This window comes from Amblyraja radiata, chromosome 14 (genome assembly GCF_010909765.2).
Source record: "Amblyraja radiata isolate CabotCenter1 chromosome 14, sAmbRad1.1.pri, whole genome shotgun sequence".
In the NCBI taxonomy this organism is placed as follows: domain Eukaryota; kingdom Metazoa; phylum Chordata; class Chondrichthyes; order Rajiformes; family Rajidae; genus Amblyraja; species Amblyraja radiata.
The window spans coordinates 33604938-33621713 of NC_045969.1; the positions used below are offsets into that span (position 1 = coordinate 33604938).

Sequence of the window (16776 nt, forward strand, 5' to 3'; positions counted from 1 at the left end):
TAGAGAGAGGGGGAGAGGGAGTGAGAGAGAGAGAACGAGAGGAGAGGGGCGGGGTGGTAGCCCGAGCGAGGCACGGAGCGATCTGAGGACGGTGAAAACCAGCGGGGGGACCAGCCGATCGTGGCTTCCGCCAATGTGACAGAGCCGGGCCTCCCCGGAGAGGAGACGGGTAGAGAGCAAAGATCCTATAGCGGTATAGGATCTTTGGGAGAGAGGAGAGGGGAGAGAGGGAGGAAGGAGAGGGGAGGAGGTGAGAAGAGGAGGGAAGGGAGGGGGGGGGGGGGGGGGGAAGTAGAGGGGAGCCGGGCGTGTGAGTGGGCTGCCAAATGAGGAGAGACAGAAGCAGCTTCTGATTCTCTGGAAACCCACAGCTGGAATGAGCGGGTGGGCGGGTGAGGGGCGCGGCTTCACGAGATGCGCTGGCAGTGAGAAGGTTCAGAGCGTGAGGCGCCGCTGCCCCGAGATCTGCAGAACAAAGATCTTATAGCTGAGCTTTAGAATCTTTGCTGCAGAACTTTCTCGATCTTTCTGCGTCTTTTGAAGAACGGGGGGATAAGTGGGCAAATGTACCTCGTGGAAAACGGCGCGTGCGCATTGACAGCAGCTGCATTAATCCACAGCAGTGGGGCCAGGAGGCAGGTGGGCCTGGATTGGTGGGCATGTGGGCATTGTGACGTCAGCAGCTGGCAAGCGGTGATTATTTTTGAAAAAGTGGGTTTTGTGAACAACTTCATTCAAAATCTGGGAAAATAATTGACTGAATTTAGAGAGGAGTGGATTTCTGAAATCATAAGTTAAATCCCTACCGAAATTGTAAAAATCTCAGCGTTTTTGGGTTTGGTTTTCGAGGAGATACGTTTCAAAAGCAAAATGACATACACCCACACACACAGAGTTTTTAAAGTATATAGATATGATTAAGTGTTATTTATCGTTATTTATCTTTTTTACATTTTTTACTTTTTTGTGTTTACAGATATGGTTGATATTTTTGTGTGAATGAAAACCTCCTTATGAGGTCTCTTGAACAAACAGTTTTGATTTCAGTTATTATTTTTGCATTGTCAATAAACTTGAGAAAAAGTCATTTTTGCTAAAACCAGTTGTCAGAAATATATATTATGTTTGCCTTATGTACTTTAAGTTTAGGAAAGAGAAAGAGATTAATAAAGATACATAATAATTTTTATGTAGGGGTTCCCTGAGACATGAAAATTATTTCAATGGTCGCGCAAGGGTCAAAAGGTTGAGAAAAGCTGCTCTGGGTGAACAAATTTTCCCCATCTCAGTCCTAAATGGCCGACCCCTTATTCTTAAACTGTGACCCCTGGTTCTGGACTCCCCCAACATCAGGAATATTTTTCCTGCATGTAGCCTGTCCAATCGTTTAAGAATTTCATATGTTTCTATAAGATACCCTCTCATCCTTCTAAATTCCAGTGAATACAAGCCCAGTCGACCCATTCTTTCATCATATGGCAGTCCCATCATCCCGGGAATTAACCTGGTGAACCTAAGCTGCACTCCCTCAATACCAATAATGTCCTTCCTCAAATTAGGAGACTAAAATTGCACACAATACTCCAGGTGCGGTCTCACGGCCCCTGTACAACTACAACCTCCTTGCTCCTAAACTAAAAATCCTCTTGCAATGAAGGCCAACCTGCTATTAGCTTTCTTCACTGCCAGCTGTACCTGCATGCTTACTTTCAGTGACTGATGTACAAGCATACCCAGGTCTTGTTGCACCTCCCCTTTTCCTAATCTGACACGATTCAGATAGAAAAGGATCTCGACCTGAAACGTCACCCATTCCTTCTCGCCAGAGATGCTGCCTCACCCGCTGAGTTACTCCAGCATTTTGTGTCTACCATTCAGATAATAATCTGCCTTCCTGTTCTTGCCACCAAAGTGGATAACCTCACATTTATCCACATTATGCTGCATCTGCCATGCATCTGTCCACTCACCCAACCTATCCAAGTCACCCTGCAGCCTCATAGAATCCTCATCGCAGCTCACACCGCCACCCAGCTTTGTGTCATCCGCAAACTTGGAGATGTCACATTTAATTCCCTCGTCTAAATGGTTAATATATATTGTAAATAACTGGGGTTCCAGCACTGAGCCGAGTCAGTGTCTGTCATTCTGAAAATGACACGTTAATTCCTACTCTTTGCTTCCTGTCTGCCAACTAGTTCTCTATCCAGTTCTCTATCCCCAATACCATGTGTTCTAATTTTGCACACTTATCTCGTGTGGGACCTTGTCAAAGGCTTTTTGAAAATTCAGATACACCACATCCATTGGCTCTCCCTTATCCATTCTAGTTGTTGCATCCTCAAAAAATTCCAGAAGATTAGTCAAGCATGATTTCCCCTTCATAAATCCATGCTGACTTTGACCGATCATGTCACTGCTTTCCAAATGCACTGCTATAATATCTTTAACAATCGACTTAAGCATCTTCCCCACTACCGATGTAAAGCTAACTGGTATTTAATTCCCCATTTTCACTCTCCCTCCTTTCTTAAAAAGTGAGGTTACATTGGCTACCCTCCAATCCACAGGAACTGATCCAGAGTCGAGAGAACATTGGATCATCTTATGGTCAGATCTAACATCCTACATTATCAGTTCAATGGTTAAATGTAGTGGCAGATGAGGCACTGCCACAAAATACATCTTGGCTTTAGTACGAAAATCCAGGATTTAATTGTGGTACACTAGTTGAACGCTCGCCACTCAAACCAATGGCTACACCCAGTAAAAATTGGCCATTACAGGGTTACAGGGTTTCCTTTATTGTCATTCAGGCCGAAGTCTGAACGAAATTTCGTGCCATTAAAGTGAAGGAATGCATTTAGCATCTTCAGAAACAAGTTGAAGTAACGTCAGTTTTGATGCTCATCTACTTAAATGGTCTAAATGTTACTCCGTTAAACACTCGAGCTTCCTAAGCTTGTTTCCCTCATTCTCTGGTGTAGAAAATAAATTTACATGTGCCGTTTGACAGAAAAATGCAGGAGGTCAGTCTGCCTTAGTAATTAAGAATTTAGCAAAGAGAAAACTTCTACACAAAGTAAAAAGAAAAATTGCAATTGTTTGAACCCTGAAAGAAAGGTAGAATTAACTGGGTACAAGTCAGTAATTATTATTCACAGAACAAACAACTAGAAGTAAAAATGTTGTTCCATCACAAATCTGAACTGGTATTTTCCCAGCTGATGAATGATCTTACCTGAGTGGAGGGTCCAGGGGATGTAAATGGTGAAGGGCATGGTCCATCTTGTAATGAAAAATGTGCAAGAAATACTATGAGCTTAGCAAACGCACTTCTTACTTCAGTGCTAGGGCACTCCAAAAGGTATTCCGAGAAGCGATTTGGATAGGCAAAAAGAACATTATGTGCAAACCAACAGCGTACATTCTTGCTGTGACGGAGCAGGATACACAATGCATCATACCTGTGAGGGGAAAAGAAGCTTAAATTAGTTAAAATGATAAAACTATTCTGCTTGATAGATAACTGTATTACTCAGCATTACACACTGTGATTTGATCCAATCCCTATTCTGAATAACAAATTCATTTATTCACTTGGGGCATTAGAATTGCTCTCAGCGTTCAAATCTGTGCAGAAGATTTGGATATGAGAGGACTTCATGCTGCTCAAAAATCATATGAGTAAAAATAACATCCATGGACATAACCAAGAACAAGATTACAATATTGATGCAACAGTCAGCAAGTCTATCCTGAGGCAGATGATTAACAGCCACTTGTAAAATAAAAACATGATCAAATTTAAGAACTGATAGTGAAAAGCAATTAAAAAATGAGTTGAGTTATTTTATTTTCTGTCTAGAAACATGTAACAATGATTACAGCAATACAATTCTACAGTCACCAAAAGCTTTATTGTGGATTTCCTGTGCCTTATGATACGTATAAAGCCTTTTGCAGCAAATTGTCCAGTAAGAGCCTGGGTAAAGCACATTTCACCAGGTTGTGTGTGGTGGATCATGGGTTGGGATGTGACAGTGAGTAAAGAAATCCCTCTTGCCAAGATCACCAAAGCACCATTTTTTCCCCTTTAATTATTAGCCAATGAGTTACATTTCAGGATGTACCAGCATTTATTTCATAGATCAAATGCTTTGATTCAGTGTTTAAAAACTAACCTCACCCAATGCAGGACAAAAAATGTAGTTTAATAACAGTGGAGATATTAGATTATCCAAACTGCTAATATTGCAGCGATTTAAAATTGTAGTCTTATGCAATTTAAAATGTGAAAATAAATTGATAGATAACAAATCTCATGGGAACTATCCCAAAAGTCTACCTGTATCAACTGTCCAAAGCATTCCATTAGACAAATGCAAAATCAGCCAAGTTAAGTTTTGCATTGGTAATGGATGCTGATATACATTTTGATTTCAAAGCTAAATGCCGATGATGGAAATTTATAAATTCTCTTTTTTTTCCCTTTAGAAATTCTTCAATGAGCAGTAGACTTCAACACATGAAAATATTGTAATGTCTTCAGTACTTGGTTAAGGTAAACGAAAGTAGACAATTGCTTGGAAAAAACAAACATTACAAATAAGCACTCACCATTCACTTGCTGGACCTCGGACTATTTTCTTTGTGTGAAACCCAGTATTAAACAAGAATCTTGCAGCAAGTTGAATGCTTATCATAGCCAATTCTTCAGCTTCTGATAATAGATGATCTTGTCCTACATAAATCAGATTTATTGAGAGTCAATAGCTTACTGAAAGCAATATTAATGGGTTTCTCATTTGAATGCAAACACAAATGAAAATGTACATAAGTTATTGCAACAATTTCAAAGTCAGGAGGTGAACACTATGGCGTTTCATCACTCTACATCATTGTATCTATCCTTGAGATCCATAATTTATGCAAGGTAAAATATGCAAGTTTAAAATTTCACTTTCACAGAGCAATATAATAAATCTGAAAAATTAATTCCCACAAAATTCAACAAGTTTTTAAAATGCAGTGGCTTTTAGAAATACGTGGAGCATGATTAAATTACAGATATGGGACAGACTCTAGAGTAGATAGAAAACAGTTCTATTGATTCACTAAAGTGCAAAATTCTTTCAGTAATAATCTTAGGAGGAAAGATGATGCATGCTTGGAAGGGACAATTGACTTTAGAAGTTATATTTCCAAAGGTCTCATGCAATGAGTGCTCTACATTCAAATGTGCATTTGGTGTAGGAGAAATCATTTCAGCAAGATAGTTCACAGAGCAGATGGATCAAGAAATTACTAACTTATTGGATTCAAGTGGAGTGGCAAGTTGGATTAAGAATGGGTTTATAGGGAGAAAGCAAGGATACAACCATCGATGGGACGTCCATCGACTGGAAACAAAAATGCAATGTGTTTTGGCTGGGCTTAACAAACCAATTATTTTTATGGTTTTTATGAAGTATTCAGATTCAAAGTAGGGACCACAAATAATTATGTCAATGATTCCAAAATTTGCTGTGGACTTCTAAAACTATCAAATATTCACCGTGCTGTATTTAATTCTGTTCTCTAGGCTATTAAAGGCTATTCTATTCTATTCTATTCTATTCTAGACTACAGTAACAATCAAATTACAATGGAGGTGAAGCGGAAATTTACAGTTTTTAGGGCTGGAAGATTATGATTATGAGAAACCAGCTGGTCTGGGTTTTTTTTTCCCTTGGAACAAAATGGCACAAGGAAATTTTAAAAAATCTATTTAAAAAAAATTAGGGGTCCAGTTGAACTAATGCCCCTGTCCCACTGTACAAGGTAATTCAAGAATTCTCATGAGTTTCCCCTGATTCGAACTCGGAGAATTGCGTTAATGGCCGTTTGTGGGTACTTGGGGCTCTCGTGGAAATGTTTCCACAATGCTGAAAAATTTTCACGAGTTTACCGCCTTTCCCGGGTACCTGCCGCTAGCGTTACGAGCCGCTAAGAGATGTCCCAAGCTCTGACGTTCCCGGTAAGTACATTCTGCGTACTTACCACAAGTCCGTTTTTTTTAAAAACTCGGGAGAACTCTTGAATTACCTCGCACAGTGGGTCAGGGGCTTAACTAGGCAAGACAAATCCTCATTTCTCTTAGTAGAAAGTTAAGTGCCCAGAGAGCACAGGTTGTAGATAAGTGGTTCAAATATTTGAGGGGAATGGCCAGGAAATCTTTATTCATCTTAGAATGAATAACGTGGTTGGGGAACGTGTCTAAAAGGGTGGTGGAGGCAGAAATCTTTAATTAATTTAGAAAAGTGCCTCAAGGTAATAGCCCAGGAATTTGGAAACGCAAATAGTTTAATCAATATTTGGTCAGCAAGGACACAGTAGGTTGAGTGGCCTTCATTTTTGCGATAAAATAACAGAAATATTAATTTACACATGAGAAATGTGTACACACAAGTCTAAAAAGACGCTCATAAACATTTGACAAATAAAATTAGCAATTGACAAAACACTACAATGCATTCAGTTTATTTCATTCCATGAAATATCTGCTGATGGGAAAAAATGGTCATGGAAAGGGTCAAGTCCAACTGTAGTAATTACCAAGAAGCCACAGGCAAAGTCCATTTCCTTCACCAACCAGTCTCCCATTCTGTTCCTTGCAAATTCTCCTCTCCTTTCTCCCAGTTTCTTGGTCTAAATTACTATATTTTCTCACAACGCTACCCCATTCCATCCCAATATGCCTACGTCTCCCAAATAAAAAATATTCTCAGTTTTAGATGGCAGGACGCTTGAATACAAAATTCATGCTTTCACTCTTTCCCATCACTCCCTCCCAGAATCTGCTTACCATCATCTGGCACAGATTCAAGTTCAATAGATCATATTCCGACAATTATGTACCTCCAGTCTGTGACAAAATTACATATTCCCGTTCAAGATTTGTTGTCAATATTTCCTTCTCTTGCCATGATGACAGATCTTTGCAACGACAGGGGCTGCAACAGCTGTTCTTTTACTCACTTTTGTCGACCTGTGCCTCAAAACTCAACATTCAGCAGGGTGGACTATCATTTCAATTTATATACTGTATTAACTGCTTACATTTATCTCTGCCGAAGAAAGCCAAGTGCTTTGCAAAACATATCCATTCTTAAGTTTGACCCAAATATTCTTGTTGCATGTATTGTGAGTCCCTCTAAGACTTGTTCCAATATAGCTCAAGGACGCTTTTAAAAAAAATATCAAGCACATTACATACTTCAGAACTCTGCACCAAGTTCAACAGCTTTGCAATGATTCAGCGGCAGCTGTTTGTGCCTGGTCCAGACCACTTTTTGATTCACCACTTGTCCCATAACTACCCAATTCTCCTTGCTCCATCATTTCATTTATCATTGTATCTTTCCAGCCTTTCATCCCATCAGAGACGTTGCTATTGCTTCCCTCCATAGTTACTCCATATCTTAAAACATTTAAAAAAATCTAACTTTACTCTGGTGATATAGTATATATTATATTAAATGTATCTTATTTAATCTTGTATTGAAAAGAAGTTATATCTTAAAAAGTCTGATTAGGCAGTGGGCCTCTCAGGCCATTTGGTCACAGGTCATTTGCTCTTTCTCGATGTCATATTCTTGTGAAGTGTTGTAATGACATGGCTCAAGATTTATGACTGGTTATACATCCAAGACCACAAGGCTGGAATAATAATGGATTTTGTATTAAGTTTGATACGTTTAATTACACATATGTTGAGATAAGAGGTGATACATTTGAGCAGGTTGTATCTTTTATTTTTATATATATGTATCTAAGAAAGTAACTTTGTTTTGATCTGAGATAAGTCAGTGGTCTGCAGATGTAAACATTCTTTTGAGTAATGCTGTCAGCGTGAAAGAAAGGCCATAAAGAGGCCCAAGGATGAGGTTGGAATGCCATCCCCCAGAGATAACAAGAAAGGGGGAGGGCGTGTGTGCTAGCCAAGAAGCAATTGTCATTTGTCAAGTGTGACATTTATACGACCCCTGTGTGCGTGGAGGCAGGAGGTGTGTGTTTGCGAAGATAGAGCAAATTCATACTTTTAAGGTTTATAATATAAGGTAATGTTAGTTTAACTATGTGAATTATAATGAGACCATCTGGGAAATATATTGTGCTTTAATTAGGATTATAAACATTAGACCCCTGTGTTTAGATCTGTAGTTTAAGAGGTAACATTCTTCCCCAAGACATATAGAGTTTAATGGGAACATTGTCTTGTTTATATAAATTGAGTGACCACTGTATCTCTTATATTTTGAGAAATGTGTTCTGGGAATTGTCCACTTTTCTTGGATATGACTTTGTTAGAATGAAACGACTGAACAAAGAAGTTAAGAGCACATGGCAGGCGATGGGCCACAAAGGGGGAGTCATGTGACTACCTACATCAGTTGCAAATATGGAAATGTACTGGGAAGGAGGAGATAAGTGGGAGCAAGTGATTCGCTGATGATGATGGAATGTCGGAAAATGATTGGATATGGAAATGTAACACGGGTGGGGCATACAGAGTTGAAAGTGGTATAAAAAGAGATGATCCTTTGTTTGTGGCTCAGAGAGCTCCACGTGGACTGATGACATGGGGGATCCAACTTTTGTTTGCAAATAAAAGTTTAAACTTCTTGAAGAATTCTCCGCGTGGCCTGAGTTAATTTTGAGTATTGAAAACAACGACAGTGACAGATTGTCAACCTGAACGTTTCTCAATTCACAAATGCAACTAACCAGCAGGATATTTCCATCATTTTAGTAATACTGGCTTTATTGTTTGGGGATTTCAACGTAAATATTTTATAGGCAAATTCTTTATTTTGCAATGAATAACTTAACATTTTTCTACACAATAGCCCATTCACTACCTCCTTGCTTATCACATTCTACAAAGTGTCGCCAAGTTGCAATATCTCTCAGCTGTGTGCTCTTTAGTTTAACTTTCCACCTAGTTTTGTATCCTCAGCCAATTTCATATAGTCCTTTCATGATTCAGGTTGTAAACAGCTCTGGTCTGAGCACCAATTGTTGATTACCACCCCGAAAATGACCCGATTGTCTTATGCTGTTCCTAGATCGTAACCAACAATTGGGACAACATCCTATGGCTGGCACCTGAGTATGCCTTTTGCAAACCCAAATGCACGACATCATACTCAACACAGGAACAAAGAAACGCAAACCACTGGAGGAGCTCAGTGAGATAATGCAGAATATATGGAGGTAGAGGGAGGTCAATGTTTAGGGCCCGGGCCTTCATCGGGTCTGAGTGTGCAGATGGGAGATGGCCACTATAGAGGTGAAGGGGAAGGGTGAGGACGGAAAAGGCAAGTGATAGGTGGATCCAGGTGAAGAGGGAGATGATGGGCAAATGGAATCAGCTGGGGGAAGGGGGGGGGAGATAGAGACAAAGGCTGGAAGTGACAAATGGCGACACTTTGTAGAATGTGATAAGTAAGGAGGATGATAAGTGGAGATAGACACAAGAAGCTGGAGTAACTCAGCGGGACAGGCAGCATCCCTGGAGAGAAGGAATGGGTGACGTTTCGGATCGAGACCCTTTGTTCAGACTGCAAGTCACGGGAAAAGGAAACGAGAGATATAGATGATGATGTAGAGAGATATAGAACAATGAATGAAAGATATGTTAAAATGTAATGATGATAAAGGAATATTAGCTGTTTGTTGGGTGAAAACGAGAAGCTGGTGTAACTTGGGTGGGGGAGGAATGGAGAGAGAGGGAATTCCGGAGTTACTTGAAGTTAGAAAAATCAATATTCATACCACTGGGTTGTAAGCAGCCCAAGCAAAATATGAGATGCTGTTCCTCCAATTTGCATTTAGCCACACTCTGACAATGTAGGAGGCCTAGGGCAGAAATGTCTGTGTGGGAATGGGAAGGAGAATTAAAGTGTTTAGCAACCGGGAGAACAGGTAGGTTCAAGTGAGCGAAAGTGTTCAGCAAAACGATCGCCCAGTCTACATTTGTTATAAGAGTCCACAGCTTGAACACGGATACGGTAGATGAGGTTGGTGAGGGTGCAAGTGAAACTTTGCCTAACCTGAAAAGACTGTTGGGGTCCCTGGACAGAGTCGAGGGGTGAGGTAAAGGGACAGGTGTTGCATCTCCTGCGGTTGCAGGGGAAGGTACCTGGGGATGGGGTGGTTTGGGTGGGAAGGGATGTTAACCAGGAAATGTGGAGGAAACAGTCTGCGGAATGCGGAAAGGGATGGAATGGGAAGATGTAACTAGTGGTGGGATTCCATTGGAGGTGGTAAAAAATAGCTGAGGATTATGTGTTGTATGCGACGGCTGATGGGGTGAAAGGTAAGGACTAGAGGAACTGTCTCTGTTGCGACTCATGGGAGGGAGAGCTGCGGGATACCGTGGAGACACATGTGAGGGCTTCATCTATGATGGGAGAGGGGAGCCCAATAAGGGAGGATGATGGGCAGATGGAACCAGCGGGGAAGGGGATAAGAGCGAGTGGTAATGTGTGAGTGGGTGATGGGGAGGAACCCAAGTAGATCAGAACTAGAGTAAAAGGAACTCAGGGGGTGCAAGTTACCTCAAACTGAGCAGATGGATTTGTGTGGGAATGGGAAGATGAATTGGCAAGCAAACTGGAATTCAAATGGCCATTGCAGAAAGAGCGCAGGTGCTTGGCAAAGTAACCGCCTAGTCTATGCTTGAGCTTGTCAATGTAGTAACGGCCATATTGCAAGCACTGAATGCAATAGAAAAAATTGCACGAAATGCATATGAAATAATACCTCACCTGGAAGGGCCGTTTAGAAAGACAAAATATTTAACATTTCCTGGTTTCTCATTATAATACTTTTTAGTACAACCTCCAAGGGACCAGCATTTACTTTCAGTCTTTTGTGCATATTTCTGAAAGCTCTGACATTGAGCATTTAGATTCTACATTAATTCAACATAATTTGAGTCTTTTCCACTGTCAATATATGAATTATTTCAATTTTGAAGCAAGGCTTCCTTACTATCCAACAGGTTAGGTAACATTGGTGGAAAGAGCAGTTACTTTTCAGGACAAATACTTTTTGATGAAGGGTCCTTGACCCAAACTATTAACTGTTTCTCTTTCCACTAATGCTGAATACTTCAGGTTTTATTTCAGATTTTCAACATCTGCAATCTTACTTTTTTATAAATCATTTAAATCCATACAAATGGCAATTTGGAGGTAGTTAAGATGAGGTAGTTAATCTAAAGTACCAGGTAAAACCTATTCTGTTTAACAAGCCACAAATATAGACGAGACAGTTCATACCTTCATATGGAGTTTGATAAAAGAAAAAACACAAAAATAAACAAAGAAAGATAACAGCGGAGTGCATGAGTTGAGTACATGAAACCATATCTCAGAAGGATTTCAGGATTTTTTTCTAATAGAGATGGAAGTAGAAAATGGAAATGTTCTCAGAGGCATTTCAATGAATTACCACAGTAAAATGGAAGAACGTGGAACGTGCCTCTGGAAGAGTAGGAAGAAATAAATGTAGGCATAATTCATAGTAAACAATGGCTGGAAGGAAAGTCATTTTTAAAATAAAGTAAGGAGTTAAAGTGGCAGTGCAGGATTTGTTTGGTTCTTTTACATATTTGTCATATTATCAATTTCCATATTTTCAGAGGGCCTCATCTAATTGGGGACAATCCAATACTATTAACTGCAAGTTTGACATTAGATATGTTCTACTTATGTTTATATGATATTCAAAGCAGAAAGATTAGTTGTTAAAAAAACTAAAGAGGCGGGGAGTTTACAACAAAGCATTATGTTGAAAATATTAAGAAATCTTTACAAGATGATCATCTTCCATCTGGGCACATTGCAGCACCAATTTCAGGAGTGTGTAGATGGGAAATGGCCACTAAACTGGCATGTAATAGGTAGATTCAATTTCAGTTGTCACCTTTTCTCCGATTCAGAATGAGCCAGTTCCGCTGCCCATCGGTAATATTAATTCAGTTTCCCTCTCTTCACTGATGCTTCTGGATACTTTCAAGAGAGAGCAAGGTAGGGCTCTTAAAGATAGCGGAGTCATGGGGATATGGGGAGAAGGCAGGAATGGGGTACTAATTGATGATGATCAGCCATGATCACATTGAATGGCGGTGCTGGCTCGAAGGGCTGAATGGCCTCCTCCTGCACCTATTGTCTATTCTGGGCATTTCCTATTGTTCTGGCCTGCATTTCACAGCTTTTACACGTCCCTTTAGTTTAGTTTAGAGATACAGCGCGGAAACAGGCCCTTCGGCCCACCGAGTCTGAACCTACCAGCGATCCCAGCACATTAACGCTACTCTACACACACTAGGTACAATTTTTACATTTACCCCAAGCCAATTAACCTACAAACCTGTATGTCTTTGGAGTGTGGGAGGAAACCGAAGATCTCCGAGGAAACCAACACAGGTCACGGGGAGAACGTACAAACTCCATACAGACATGCACCTGTAGTCAGGATCGAACCCGGGTCTCTGGCACTGTAAGGCAGTAGCTCTACAGCTACGCCACCGTGCCGCCCTTTCTGATTGTTTTCATTAGTTTATCAGTTGGATTCATCAACAATTTATCAGCAGGTTATTCCTAGTTCCATCGAGGATATTGTTTTGCATCCCAACCTTCCTTCTCTCTATAATTTCAAAATAACCTGTTTTCTCTATTTCTCATTCACCATAAAGGTTCTTTAAGTTTAAATGTTCTCTTTCTACAGGTACAGCCTGAACTGCTGAGTGATGTTATTTTTTCTGTCCTCAAGGCTTGCTGGGAATGTGATAGAATACTCCCAGCTTGCTTGGAATAGCGTGCACAAGATGATTATGTTGATTAATATTTTATCTCCCTGCCAAACATTTACACTGACCACCCACCCCTCAACAAACAGACTATTTTATAAGTTTGCCCTGCAGCAATTATCCAATACTTCTTCAAAAGTATAATACAAATCTGCAACATCCAACACCCACAATAAGGATAGTAGGCATATGGGAATGCCACTATCAGCACTTTGTTCTGCAATTCTCAAGAGCCTAACATGAGGGTCACTTGGTCAAGGTCTTGGAAGTTCTTATCTAACAGCAACATGGGAATACCTTCACAACACCTGTAATTGTTCAAGGAAATAGATCACTTTTTCCAGGCCAATAGGAATGGGCTTTAAATGCAGGCCTCAGAGACATGAACATACCTTTACAGAAGTTGGTATTGCCCTGCCAACAGTAACAACCCTGGAAGGCTGGATAAGATTAATCTCTGCCTGTTACCAAAATTGAGCCTGTGTTTCTGAGGCAATAAATCACAATGCCCGCTTAATATTGTTAAATATTTGTAAATTTCCAGCACTGCCTGCTAGAATTGAGCCATTGACAACTGTCAGTATTATTGAATGTTGAGTGAGACCCAAATTGATACACACTTCAAAAATCAAAAAGGCTGAGTGAAATGCATTAGCGATCTACTCCATCAGTCTGAAAAAGGGTTCCGACCTGAAACATTGTTTACTCATTTCACACATGCAGCTTGATCCATTGAGCAAAATGAACGGAATGGTCCTGAGGAGTGTTGTTGTTTATAATGAACACTGTGACCCTGATGTGCGGTGAAGAGTAGAGGGATCTAGGAATACAAGTACACAGTCACAGGTAAATAGGGTGGTGAATGTGGTTTTTGAGTAAAGAAGTTGGGATGTTATGTTACAGTTGTACAAAACGGTGGTGAGGCCACATTTTGAGTATTGTGTTGTTTTGATCGCTCTGCTATAGGAAAGATTCCATTACGCTGGAAAGAGTGCAGACCAGATTTACAAGGATGTTTTCATAATTAAGGGCCTGAGTTCTAGGGAGAGGTGGGGCAGGCTCGGACTTTATTCCTTACAGCATAGGAGACTGAATGGTGATCTTAAAGTGTAGCCTTGTTACAAATTCCTGCCATCAGTGGCACTCTAGATCTGCCCACTGCCTGTGCGTGCGACTCGAGAGGCTGGGGGGGGAGGGGGGGTTTAGTAAAATGCAGGTTCTTATTGGTTGTCAGGGAGGGATTTCCTCGTACGACAAGCTTATGAGGACATTTCGTTCTGTCATACTGTTCGCGATTTTAAAAAAAATGTTGCTTGACTATTGAATCGCTGGACGAAAGTCGGGCCCAACTTCAACGCCTTCAAAATCACGGATCGCAAGTTCAGGACAAAACAAAAGGTATGTACTGTAGGACGTTTATTTAACATCTTATCTAGTTTTTGGTGTAATTTCATTTTAATCTGATGATGCAAAATATGTTATTTAGTCCCCGATATCGGCCGTGTATTGCCTGCCGGCTGTGAGTGTGAGCAAAATCATGGTGGCGGCCACAATCCGATCTCTGTATCATAATCCACAATCTTCCACTCTCAAGATAATCAAATTCATTATTTTGTGCAGTCATGTCATAAGAACATTTAAATTACCTAGATTTTGTGTTATTGTCTATCTACGATCAATATTTTCATACTAAATATCTGACTAAAAACTTCCACAGTACATAGTTTTTAGTCAGATACTTAGTATGAAAATAATGATCATGGATAGACAATTACACAAAATATAGATAATTTAGACGTTCTTGTGACATGATTGTGCAAAACATTTTTTTAAAAATTATCTTGAGAGTGGATGTTTGTGGATTTTGAACACATGTCTGTGTAAAACGGCCCTTACATAGACATAGAAAATAGGTGCAGGAGAAGGCCATTCGGCCCTTCGAGCCTGCACCGCCATTCGATATGATCATGGCTGATCATCCAACTCAGTATCCCATCCCTGCCTTCTCTCCATACCCCCTGATCCCTTTAGCCACAAGGGCCACATCTAACTCCCTCTTAAATATAGCCAATGAACTGGCCTCAACTACCTTCTGTGGCAGAGTTATAAACCAACAGAGTAAAATTTATGGGAATTAAACATTCAATTTCTTTGATTTGGCATAGAAATTCATGACAAGGTGAGTTTTAAAAATCATGTTATATTGTGAATTCTTGTGTGAATGGGATCAGTTTGTTATTTGGATACTGGCTATTTAAAAAAATTATCTTTAACATTTTCTTAAGATTGGGATAGATGTTTAGATCTAGTAATTTGAATTTAGATGAACTTGATTGATTTGATGACACTGATGAATATGAATTTTTTGTTGGGAATTTATTATTTGTTAACTTGTGTTAGGCATTTTGTTGAACAAAATCATTTCTACTTTTTTTCTAAAACTGCAAATAAAATCTTGTTTCTACTAAATGCTGTTCAGTGGTTTTTTTCTTTATATTTTTCAGATGCCTCTGAAGAAGAAATGCAAAATTGTCAATCCAAATGCCCAGCCCGAGCTCACCTTGAAGTGAATTTCTCTGTCATGCCCGAGTCTAAGAGGGATCTTAAAATGGACACATCTTGTACTTGTATACCTCGTTTGGAAAAAATCGGTCCCAATGGGAAAGTAGTGGGCAGAAAAGCATGTAGGTTTACAATGCCAAAATTGAAAAGTTGAGGAAAAATAGGGTGTACAGAGTTGCTTATTGGTTGCAGTCTGAGGATTATGATGATGCTACTGATTATGATATGCCAATGTACCAGCCAGCAGCTGATCTTCTCCATGAAGACTTGGTCTTTTGCTAGAAATTGTAATTTCTTTACCTGTCTGTTACGGACACGCAGGTGACCTGGGAACTGCAGCCAGTCCTGGGGCTCGCAGGCGACCTGGGATCTGCAGCCAGTCCCGGAGCACGTAGGCGACCTGGGCGCTACAGCCGGTCACGGGGCTCGCAGGTGGCCTGGGCGCTACAGCTAGTCCCGGGGCTCGCAAGCGACCTGGGTGCCACAGCCAATCCCGGGGCACGCAGGCTACCTGGGCGCTACAGCCAGTCTCGGGGCTCACAGGCAACCTGGGAACTGCAGCCAGTTCCGGGCACGCAAGCGACCTGTGCGCTACAGCTAGTCACGGGACTCGCATGCCACCTGGGCGCCACAGCCAGTCCCGGGGCACTCAGGCGACCTGGGAACTGCAGCCAGTCCCGGGGCACTCAGGCGACCTGGGAACTGCAGCTAGTCCCGGGGCATGCAGGCGACCTGGAAACTGGAGCTAGTCCCGGAGACGCGAGTGATCTGGGAACTGCAGAAAACGAATTGAAAAACACGTGAAAACTAATGCGAAAATCACCAAGTGTCACACTAGTTAGTATGAATTATTAGTATGTATTATTACTAATTTATGTGTTATTAGTTTGTATTATTACTAATTACTCATTTAGTTGGTATGTATTATTATTACCTCCATTTATTAACCATGGCGATAGATGTGGCCCGCCATCTGCTCACAGACATGGGTCCTGGCCCCCTATGCAGAACAAGGTTGCCGACCCCTGAACTAAAGGGTATAGATTTAAGGTGATAAGGGAACATTTTTATAGGAGCGGCAACTTTATCACAAAGAGGTTGTGTATTTGGAACGAGCTGCTAGGAAGTAGTTGAGGTAGAAGTTGAGGTAGATACATCAAACAACATTTAAAAGACACATAAATAGGAAACATAAACAGACACATAAGTAGGAAAGGTTTGGAGGGATCTGGGCCAAATGCATCAAAACGGAATAGTTGAGACAAGACATCTTGGTTGACAGGAACAAGATGGCCTGAAGCCCTGGTTCTGTGCTCTATGATCGAATTCCTCCAGTAGTTTTCTTTCTTTTC

The 16776-nt window shown here is 40.7% G+C and overlaps 1 protein-coding gene across 9 annotated transcripts in view; it reads right to left on the minus strand.

The window, feature by feature from the left end:
• usp9x (ubiquitin specific peptidase 9 X-linked) overlaps positions 1-16776 on the minus strand; it is a 217957-nt gene that overhangs the window by 18337 nt on the left and 182844 nt on the right. For all 9 annotated transcript variants that reach the window (XM_033033085.1, XM_033033086.1, XM_033033084.1 and 6 more), the window contains 2 exons: positions 4621-4744; positions 3242-3467 (listed from right to left, as the gene is read on the minus strand). In XM_033033085.1, coding sequence (XP_032888976.1) covers positions 3242-3467; positions 4621-4744 — 350 coding nt within the window. The remainder of the gene's footprint in view (positions 1-3241; positions 3468-4620; positions 4745-16776) is intronic.